The sequence below is a fragment of the Salvelinus namaycush genome, chromosome 33, assembly GCF_016432855.1.
Source record: "Salvelinus namaycush isolate Seneca chromosome 33, SaNama_1.0, whole genome shotgun sequence".
NCBI lineage: Eukaryota > Metazoa > Chordata > Actinopteri > Salmoniformes > Salmonidae > Salvelinus > Salvelinus namaycush.
The window spans coordinates 21368056-21379790 of record NC_052339.1 but is presented as its reverse complement, the minus strand read 5'-3'; the positions used below and the strand labels follow the sequence as shown (position 1 = coordinate 21379790).

General features: G+C 43.1%; 1 protein-coding gene across 1 annotated transcript; it reads left to right on the top strand.

Moving 5' to 3' along the window:
- The first annotated feature begins 4371 nt into the window (after positions 1–4371).
- Positions 4372–11489, top strand: chrnd (cholinergic receptor, nicotinic, delta (muscle)). The gene is made up of 12 exons (XM_038973078.1): positions 4372–5481; positions 6165–6310; positions 8206–8250; positions 8377–8486; positions 8598–8753; positions 8863–8972; positions 9173–9373; positions 9480–9591; positions 9761–9875; positions 10048–10258; positions 10378–10496; positions 10757–11489. The coding sequence occupies exons 1-12, from the start codon at positions 5424–5426 to the stop codon at positions 10937–10939; spliced, it is 1566 nt and encodes a 521-aa protein (XP_038829006.1). The 5' UTR covers positions 4372–5423; the 3' UTR covers positions 10940–11489.
- Positions 11490–11735: the final 246 nt, after the last annotated feature.

Below are 11735 nucleotides of genomic sequence, written 5' to 3'. Positions count from 1 at the left end.
CGGTGTTGAAGACTCTGGAGTTGATGAGTAAACTGAGACAGAAGGTGAAAGACATGGAGACCAGCTTCTACAGAATACTACAGGTACACACACACCTGTGGAGCTGAGCTAAATGATTGACACGTTAAATCTCTCTCCCTATAGGACCAGAGGATGGTCACATTCCTCTCTCTGGCTCTCACGTTCAATCACTAAGAACATGTTCAGACTGGGCTTCGTCTACTGTTTGAGGCCACGCCTCTCCCAGACTTCTGACTGAACACAAACATAAACAAGCACAATTAAATCAAATGTTATTTGTCACATGCTTTGTTAACAACAGGTGTAGACTAACAGTGAAATGCTTACTTACGGGCCCTTCCCAACAATTCTGAGAGAAAGAAAATATAGAAAAGTAATAACATGTAATGATAAAAGTAATAATAAATACACAATGAGTAATGATAACTTGGCTATTTGTATTTATCATGGATCCCCATTAGCTGCTGCCAAGGCCCCTACTCTACTACCACATATCTACAACACAAAATCCATGTGTACGTACTAACTTATTGCTTGCCACCCATTCTGAAACTAACTGCAGCTCTTTGTTAAGTGTTGCAGTCATTTCAGTCGCTGTAGTAGCTGACGTGTATAGTGTTGAGTCATCCGCATACATAGACACACTGGCTTAACTCAAGACTATGATCGATAATGTCAAAAGCTGCACTGAAGTCTAACAAAATGGCTCCCACAATCTTTTTATCATCAATTTCTGTCAGCCAATCAGTCATTTGTGTAAGTGCTGTGCTTGTTGAATGTCCTTCCCTATACGCGTGCTGAAAGTCTGTTGTCAACTTGTTTACTGTAAAATAGCATTGTATCTGGTAAAACACAATTCTTTCCAAAAGTTTACAAAGGGTTGGTAACATGCTGATTGGTTGGCTATTTGAGCCAGTAAAGAGGGGAATAACTTTTGCTTCCCTCCAGGCCTGAGGGCACATACTTTCTAGTAGACTTAAATGGAAGATATGGCAAATAGGAGTGACAATATCGTCCGCTATTATCCTCAGCAATTTTCCATCCAAGTTGTCAGACTCCGGTGGCTTGTCATTGTTGATAGACAACAATTTTTCACCTCTTCCACACTTACTTTACGGAATTCAAAATTACAATGCTTGTCTTTCATAATTTGGTCAGATATATTTGGATGTGTAGTGTCAGCGTTTGTTGCTGGCATGTCATGCCTAAATTTAGCTAATCTTGCCAAAAATCATTAAAGTAGTTGGTAATATCAGTGGGTTTTGTGATGAATGAGCAATCTGATTCAATGAATGATGGAGCGGAGTTTGCCTTTTTGCCCATAATTTCATTTAAGGTGCTCCAAAGCTTTTTACTATCATTCTTTGTCATTTATCTTTGTTTCATAGTGTAGTTTATTCTTCTTTTTATTCAGTTTAGTCACATGATTTCTGAGTTTGCAGTACGCTTGCCAATCGGTTGTACAGCCAGACCTATTTGCCATTTCTTTCGCATCATCCCTCTCAACCACACCATTTTTAAATTCCTCATCAATCCACAGGGATTTAAGTTTCTACAATAATTTTCTCAATGTGTGCATGCTTATTAGTAACTGGGATAAGCAATTCCATAAATGTGGTAAGTGCAGCGTCTGGTTGCTCCTCATTACACACCACAGACCAACACATTCTTCACATCAACAATGGGAATCGCTGCAAAGCTTCTTGTATGACCTCTTATACACTATATTAGGCCCATCCTTCAGAACTTTGGTTTTCCTAGATATGGCTACTATATTGTGATCACTACATCTGATGGATTTGGATATTGCTTTCAAACAAATGTCTGCAGCATTAGTAAAGATGTGATCAATTGATGATTTAATTTCTGTGCTGTTTGTAACTACCCTGGTAGGTTGATTGATAACCTGGACCAGCTTGCAGGCATTAGTTACAGTTTGAAGCTTTCTCTTGAGTGGGCAGCCTGATGAAAGCCAGTCAATATTTAAATCACCCAGAAAATGTACCTCTCTGTTGATATCACATACATTATCAAGCATTTCACACGTTATCCAGATACTGACTGTTAGCACTTGGTGGTCTATAACAGCTTCCCACCAGAATGGGCTTTAGGTGAGGCAGATTAACCTGTAGCCATATTACTTCAACAGTATTTAACATGAGATACTCTCCAAGCTTTACAGGAATGTGGTTCTGAATATAAACGGCAACACCTCCACCTTTGGCATTTCTGTCTTTACTGTAGATCTTATAACCATGTATTGCTACCACTGTATCATCAAAGGTATTATCTAAGTGAGTTTCAGAAATTGTCCGAATATGAATGTCATCTGTCATCTAGCAATTTATGGATTTCATGAATCGGGGGAACATGTCGCAGATTATACACTTAATAGTCCGCGAGTCCCCATCAGATTCAAAGCAGTTTTCACTGCTGAAAGCTGACAGTCCAAGGGAACAAACATTTGCCACGCCGCCGGGGACTTAGATGCACCCTCCATGGCCGCTCCTACCAGCGCCTGGCACAACTGTGTTGTCTGTCTCGTTGAATGTGAAGAGCTTGTTGAATGTGAAGAGCGAGAGAGAAGCGCAGGGAGGCGGGTGATGGCTGGGTCGGTTGTCAGTGGCAGGTCGCCGGCTGTTCCTTGCTACGCACCTGCCTGGCTGCGTGTTAGCGTTTGGTGTAGCCTCAGAGCTATGTCGGGTGTATCCCCAGTGTCTGTAGTCGTGGGGAATACACAACATACAGTTACAGCATGTACTGTCCAACAACTGGAGTCACACTCACACACTGGAAATAAGCTATTTCCTTTAGTAGTTCTATAGAGAGCGTTGTATGTTGAGCTCTTGGTAGCCTGGCTCGGTTGTCGGTGTCCATGTACTAAAGCGTCCGGGGTGAAAAAGTGGAGCGAGGAAAAAACTAAGATGTTGGAAGATGTGTTAAATGCAGAGTTTTGATTTAAACGGTTATTTAAAGTAAAAAAACGAAAAGTGTGGTAGGTAGCCAAGTGGCAACAAGCAGCACAACAATGCGGAAGTGTGCCGTTTTCACACTGTGAACAGTAAGTACCAGTACCGAGTCGATGTGCAGGGGTACGAGGTAATTGAGGTAGATATGTACATAAAACTAGGAATAAAGTGACAGAAAGTAAACAGTAGCAGCAGCGTATGTGACGAGTCAAGGTTTGTGCAAAAAGGATCAATGCAGATTGTCCTGGTAGCTATTTTGCTAACTATTTAACTAACTATTTAGCAGGATGGACTTGGGTGGCTGGAGTCTGACAATTTTAAGGGTCTTCCTCTGACACCACCTGGTATATAACACCTAGAAGGCAAGGAGCTCGATCCCAGTGATGTAGTGGTCCGTCCGCACTACCCTCTGTAGCGCCTTGCGGTTGGATGCCAAGCTTGATGGTTCGTCGGCGGGCATAGCTGGATTTCTTTTAAGCTTCCGGGTTAGAGTCCCGCTCATTGAAAGTGGCAGCTCTACCCTTTAGCTCAGTGCGGATGTTGCCTGTAATCCATGGCTTCTGGTTGGGGTACGTAGTGTCACTGTGGGGACGACGTCGTCAATGCACTTTTTGATGAAACCAGTGACTGATGTGGTGTACTCCTGTAGTCTACATATGCCCATCAAAAAAATAGATGACGTCAGATGAGAACCTCGGTGAATACCGGTAAACCTCTTATTTAGAAGTTATTTTCCCTGTAACAATTGCTTGTTTTTCCTTTCACATTTTTAAAACCCAAATCCCTCCATAGGCTTCCCTTACACTAGCCCTACTATAATGAAGTCTAGTTCAACAGCAATACGTCATGTCTTTTTATCCTGCCGATTTTATTATATCATTACATTTTACATGTATGTATTGTTGTTGTTGATGGAAAAAAAGAACAGATTGCTTGTTTTCGTATATTAATTAAAATTCAAACCAAACCGATTAGAATGATCCACACTGTCCTGGTTTTATGGTGAGAACGTCCTTGGTACACATGCAATGCAACTTCTGGAGAAGTGGCAATGCGATCTCTACGATGGTTCCAATATATAATTGTTTTTATTTGGGAGCAGTATAAAGGTGAGTGGACATTCTCCCTTTCGCTTTATATTGGATCTGTCCAGCTACTGTGAAAAGTTTAGATGTGTTTAAAATCATCCATGATTGCCCACAGGGAGCAATTATGGTGCCTGTAAGTGTATTTAGGCATAGCCTATTTAAAACAAGTTGTGTTGTTTAGAATTTGATTAGAATTTTTCTCTCTTTATCTTATTGACAAGCAGAGCTACCGCGGTGCAGCACCGGTTACACCAGCACTGCACTGATCATTATTGGTTGTGAACATAGCTCAACATATTTCTGACACACCCCTAGCACTACTGCCAGAGCTAGATTTACCATTGCGTTAGGTTTGTTAATCGATTACAAATTACATGACCCTCCTGTGGACTAAATAAAAAATACTAAACCCTCCCCTGACTGAAATTTAAAAAACATAAAGTTTCCTCTGGGTAACAATTATGTAAATTTCAACCACTCCCTGAATATCTTTGTTCAATGTCATGATTCCTCTCATCCCTCCCCAAATGTGTAGCTGTCTTTCTATTTATTTAATTTTTAACATCGTCTATGGGCAAGCACAGATTTTTTTCAGGTCCCTCCTATGTACTTCACTCATTTTCAGTCACCCTTTTAGCCAATGGTGTTACATACCTTTTTTTCTTGTTGGGACAAGTGACTTCAGCTTTCGGCCAAGTAAAAATCTGTCCTGCATGTCAGAGGGACAAGCGTCTAAAGAAGTTCATGTCAAGTCCTCCCACTGGGCACGGACATAAATTCTATGTCTATTCCACTTTGGTTCAATGTAATTTCATTGGAATTACGTGGAAATAACATTGATTCAACCAGTGTGTGCTGTTTGAACCAGCAACCACAACCTGACCTGTTATACAAGTCGAGACCTCTTAGCAGAGTCTGTAGTAGACAAAGCTCACAGGGAGGTACATTAAAATGAAGGAGTTTTATACACATCCAACTTACCCATCCAAAACCTACAGTACTGTATAGTGACTCAGTTGGCCTGTTATTGCTCTTTATATTCTGCAGTCCTCAATGAATGTATCTGTAATGCAGGAACCATTTCTGTAAATTCATTGCCTGGAAGGCCGCACATTAGTGAAGCAAAGCTCATAAGTGTCCTGTGTCCCCTTACATACTTTCTGTCTCTCACACACCCTACCCCCTATCCTGTATCTCTGTGGCGGAAGTGGGGGATTGCGTGCCTACCCCGGCCTGTGTCTCCACCTGTTCCCGCCACTCACGGCTCCGGGGGTCACGTCAGGAGCACAAGGAGAGAATGGATAACTTTTTTTAATTTCCAGAGTCTGTCCGGTGCCGAACAGCCATGACCCGCCGTTTATTGGGACCAGGAGCCCTGGTTCTGTTCGCGGTCCTTGTAACCGGTAAGTCCGTTGAAGTGTAAAGTTTTATTTTTTTCTTGTGAGCATTTTGGATATATTGTTTTTGTTCAATTAGGACTATTTATTCCCAAAATAACGTTTATCCTTCAACATGTTCCATTGAAAGTAGACTATATTTTCTGTAGCCGATGCCTAATTGTAGCCTAAAAGTGAGTTATGACCATTATTAGGCCTGTGATTTACTACACACACTGGTTCAATGTCCAAGACTTCTTAAAACCTTTTACTGCATTGGGCTAAATCAGAGTCAGTGTTTCTTGGCAGTCTTAAACAAATCTACCATGAAACAAAAGTATACACCTCTAACACAAGGTTATGGGCTTAAAAAAATAAGACGCCTGTACCATGTCACATATGAAGTTGAAATGTATTACATTTTGAGTTTGCATCCCAATATTACACTTTATATACTGTATGTCACATAAGACTGAAATATAACAAAACTGACATCGAAACACTTTATTTTCATTGTTTATTTGATTTATTTATGTTTATTAATTATGAAAAGTATGAATAACATTCAACCCATGAGGCCACTAGGTCATTTGACTGCAGGAAAGGGCTACTCTCCATTGGATTGAGGCTACTATGTGGGCTATTTAATATTGCTGTTCGATGCCTATAATGAATGTATCTGTGCATTGACTCCTGTGTGTGTGTGTCAGAGTGTTTGGCCAGGAATGAGGAAGAGCGGTTGATTCAACACCTGTTCAAGGAGAAGGCTTACAACAAGGACCTCCGGCCCGTAGAAAAACAGGGCGAAGCTGTCGTTGTGTACATCGCCCTCACACTCTCTAACCTCATCTCTCTGGTATGACCACTCTGTGTGTGTCGATGTGTTTGTGACTGGTATGCGTTTCTGGGTCCTCTGCCCCCCCCCCCCCCCCATGTATGTGTGTGTGTGTGTGTGTGTGTGTGTGTGTGTGTGTGTGTGTGTGTGTGTGTGTGTGTGTGTGTGTGTGTGTGTGTGTGTGTGTGTGTGTGTGTGTGTGTGTGTGTGTGTGTGTGTGTGTGTGTTATTAATAGCCCAGTCTGATCCTCATGGATGTACAGTACCAGTCAACAGTTTGGACACACCTACTCATTCAAGGTTTTTTTCTTTATTTTTTACTATTTTCTACATTGTAGAATAATAGTGAAGACATCACAACTATGAAATAACACATATGGAATCATGTAGTAACCAAAAAAGTGTTAAACAAATCAAAATATATTTTCTAATAGCCACCCTTTGACTTGATGACAGCTTTGGCACACTCTTGGCATTCTCTCAACCAGCTACACCCGGAATGCTTTTCCAACAGTCTTGAAGGAGTTCCCACTTATGCTGAGCACTTGTTGGTTGCTTTTCCTTCACTCGGTGGTCCAACTCATCCCAAACCATCTCAATTGGGTTGAGCTTGGGGGATTGTGGAGGCCAGGTCATCTGATGCAGCACTCCATCACTCTCCTTCTTGGTCAAATAGCCCTTACACGGCCTGGAGGTGTGTTGGGTCATTGTCCCGTTGAAAAACAAATGATAGTCCCACTAAGCCCAACCCAGATGGGATGGCGTATCGCTGCAGAATGCTGTGGTAGCCATGCTAGTTCAGTATGCCTTGAATTCTAAATAAACCACAGACAGTGTCACCAGCAAAGCACCATCACACCACCTCCTCCATGCTTCACGGTGGGAACCACAAGTGCGAAGATCATCCGTTCACCTACTCTGCGTCTCACAAAGACACAGCGGTTGGAACCAAAAATCTCAAATTTGGACTCATCAGACCAAAGGAGAGATTTCCACCGGTCTAATGTCCATTGCTCGTGTTTCTTGGAGCAAGCAAGTCTCTTCTTCTTTTTGGTGTCCTTTAGCAGTGGTTTCTTTGCATAAATTTGACCATGAAGGCCTGATTCACACAGTCTCCTCTGGACAGTTGATGTTGAGATGTCTGTTTTATTTTGGCTGCAGTTTCTGAGGCTGGTAACTCTAATGAACTTATCCTCTGCAGCAGAGGTAACTCTGGGTCTTCCTTTCCTGTGGAGGTCTTCATGAGAGCCAGTTTCAACATAGCGCTTGATGGTTTTTGCGACTGCACTTGAAGAAACACTCAAAGTTCTTGACATTTTCTGGATTGACTAACCTTTATGTCTTAAAGTCATGATGGACTGTCGTTTCTCTTTGCCTATTTGAGCTGTTCTTGCCATAATATGGATTTGGTCTTTTACCTATTAGGGCTATCTTCTGTATACTACCCCTACCTTGTCACAACACAATTGATTGGCTCGAACGCATTGAGAAGGAAATAAATTTCACAAATTAACTTTTAGCAAGGCACATCTGTTATTTGAAATGCATTCCAGGTGACTACCTCATGAAGCTGGTTGAGAGAATGCCAAAGCTGTCATCAAGGCAAAGGGTGGCTACTTTTAGGAATCTCACAAATAAAATATATTTAGATTTGTTTAACACTTTCTTGGTTACTACATGATTCCATATGTGTTATTTCATAGTTTTGATGTCTTCACTATTATTCTACAATGTAGAAAATAGTGAAAATAAAGAAAAACCCTGTGTGTGTGTCCAAACTTATGACTGGTACTGTATGTCACTAAGAGGACCATGATCCAGTCAGCCTGAACAACCTGGAGAATGTAGAAAAACAGACACTGCCTGGTCTCTCTCTCTCTCTCTCTCTCTTGCTCTCTCTCGCTCTCGCTCCTTAGAAAGAGGTAACTGAGACTCTGCTGACCAATGTGTGGATGGAACATGTAGGTATATTCTTCTGCTTTAATTCAACCAGTTGGTCTTATCACTGTGTATCTTTATAAATATAATACATCTATAACAGTTTCCTATTCACATACACGCTCACATTATTCACTGTGTGTGTCCAGGGCTGGTATGATACCAGGCTGTCTTGGAACACCACTGAGTTTGATGATATCGATGTTCTGCGCCTCCCGCCCAGCATGGTGTGGCTGCCGGAGATCGTCCTAGAGAACAAGTAACATACACCCTCATCTTCTCTGGGTCTGTTATCCTTTTCTCCCCTGTCTTACAATGCCCAGTTCCAGACGGTTTCCTACTGTAATATATTGCTGTGGGTGTGTGTCAGTAACGATGCCCAGTTCCAGGTGGCGTACTACTGTAACGTGTTGATCTATCCGGATGGCTATGTGTACTGGCTGCCGCCAGCCATCTTCAGATCCTCCTGTGCCATCAACGTCAACTACTTCCCCTTCGACTGGCAGAACTGCACTCTCAAGTTCACGTAAGGAAGGGTCTGATCCCCCCCCCCCCCCCCACACATACACACAAACGCAGGCATGCACACACACACACACACACACACACGTAAAACTCTGTTTCCCATGATGCAGCTCCCTGACCTACAATGCTAAGGAGATCACCATGCTGCTGAAAGAGGAGCTGGAAAATGACAAGTCCTACAAGGTGGAGTGGATCATCATAGACCCTGCAGGGTTCACAGGTACACACACACACACACGCACACGCACACACACACACACACACACACACACACACACACACACACACACACACACACACACACACACACACACACACACACACACACACACACACACACACACACACTGCTGAATCATCCATAAGCCAGCCCATAGAAATGCCAGTATATAAACCTCTCATCCCTCCCTCCCCCTATAGAGAATGGAGAGTGGGAGATCATTCATAAACCGGCCCGTAGGAACACCTATAAGAATATCCCTATAGAGAGCAACAAGCACCAGGACATCACCTTCTATCTCATCATCAAACGCAAACCTCTGTTCTATATCATCAACATCATAATCCCCTCTGTCCTCATCTCCTTCATGGCTACACTGGTCTACTACCTACCAGCTGACAGTAAGTATACCCTTAACCTCTTATCCCTTACCTCTACCATGAACCCTGACCTTACTACCTAACTACCACACTACGTCCACAGTGATTACTGTGTGTGTGTGTCTAGGTGGGGAGAAGATGACTCTGTCTATCTCGGTGCTGCTGGCTCAGTCTGTGTTCCTGCTGCTGATCTCACAGAGACTGCCGGAGACCTCCATGGCTATACCACTTATTGTCAAGTAGGACACACACACCCTTTTGTATGTGTTTGTGTTTCATAGACACACTGTTTGTGTGTTTGTGTTGCAGACTGTCAGGTACCAGTTGTTTGATTTTGAGAAGAATCCCCATGATGATCATGGTGTTTGTGTGTGTGTCTTTTGTCTGTGTGTGCGTGCATGCGTGTAGGTATCTGATGTTCATCATGGTTCTGGTTACGGTGGTGGTGTTGCACTGTGTGGTGGTCCTCAACCTGCACTTCAGGAGCCCCAGTACACACATCATGACAGAGTGGACTAGAGAGGTACACACAGACTACACAAGGAGTAGAGCAGGCCTAATCGTTACTCCATGAATGCCTGCAACTGCAATTTAAACTAAAATGTGACATGGTTTTGTGTGTCTGTGTGTGTGTCTCTGTGTGTGTGTCTCTGTGTTTTTGTCTCTGTGTGTGTCTGTGTCCTCTCCTCCACTAGTTCTTCCTGGAGAGGTTGCCCCGCCTGCTGCGGATGTCCCGCCCTGCAGAGTCAGAGTCTAGCTGGGAGGGGGCGTTGCCAAGGCGATCTAGCTCCGTTGGTTACATTGCTAAGGCGGAGGAGTACTACAGTGTGAAGTCACGCAGCGAGCTGATGTTTGAGAAACAGTCTGAGAGACATGGGCTGGCCACACGGGCTACACCTGCGGCAGGTACACAGAGCAGACACACATATATAGGCACAGAGAACAGACACATGAACATGCACAATCTTCTATAGTGAATGTTATGTACAGGAAGGTATATGATTCCTTACTTTGTGTGCGTGTAGCTGTGAAGCCCCAGTCAGATGGAGAGGTGACAGAGCAGCTGTACTCTGAGATGAAGCCTGGTGTGGATGGAGCCAACTACATTGTCAAACACATGCATGACAAGAATGACTACAATGAGGTAAGAGAGGAGGGGGGAGATGGAGAGAAAGAGGGGGAGGGGCAGGGGGAAAGGAGGAGGGAGGCACAGAACATTAGATAAAATACAATACATTATCCTATTCATGTTAAACTCCCCAGTGGGACTTGGGTCTGTAACAAAGGCTTCAGTCACTAGTGTGTTAGTGTGTCATTACGGCTCAACAAAGGTGATCATGACATACATGAATGCACTGCTTGCTGACCCCCCCTCCTCTCGCCTTCTCTCTGCTCGCCCCGTAGGAGAAGGATAACTGGAGTGGTATAGCTCGTACGGTGGACCGTCTGTGTCTGTTTCTGGTCACCCCAGTCATGACAGCAGGCACCATCGTCATCTTCCTCATGGGTATCTACAACCACCCTCCGCCCCTGCCCTTCGAGGGAGACCCCTACAACTACCTGGAGGAGAACAAACGCTTTGTCTGATACACACCAACGCTTACACACTTTCGCACAACGTGAAGCGCGGTTCTGCTGTTTGTTCACCTTCACCTTCACTAACACATCCGCAACCGCCCAAATATAAAATCTGAGGCCTGCCCCCGACCCTAACCCACAAATATAGAAAATGCACTGTGGGCCTACAGTCAGATGGCAGAACTATTTTTGGACAGGCCTTTTTATATAGGCCTATGTTTCTGCTTGTCATTTCCAACATTTTGGTAGGTTATTTGTTAGTCAACTTGCTTGTAATTAGATAGGCCTATATGTAGCTTCTCTATTGTCATTACTAGTTGACCTAGAAGACTAAGTAAACCCTTTACCAAAATGTAATAAATCCATAGAATGAATGTTTCAATCTACTTGACATCGGTAAAGTTTGTTTTCTCTTTCATCTCTGCTTCTTTCGCAGCAAAGACATGTAGGGCCCGGGGAGAAAATTCTATAACAACATAAAAAAACTGGAAAGATTTTTTGTGAAAATTTCCTAATGACATCAGTTTGACTGTTTAAATTTTTTTTTTTAATCTATTAAAAAGACCCAACATGTTTTTGATAAGATTTCAGTTCGGCTTGGATGCATATTTTATGTGATTGAAATGCTATCAGTGTCACGGCCGATGCTGGAAGGAGACCAAGGTGCAGCGTGGTGAGCGTACATAATCCTTTTATTTAGAAAAATGACGCCAACAAAACAACAAACGAAGAAAACAACCGTGAAGCTTACAGGGCTAAGTGCCACTAACAAAAGTCAACTACCCACAACGAAAGGAGGGAAAAA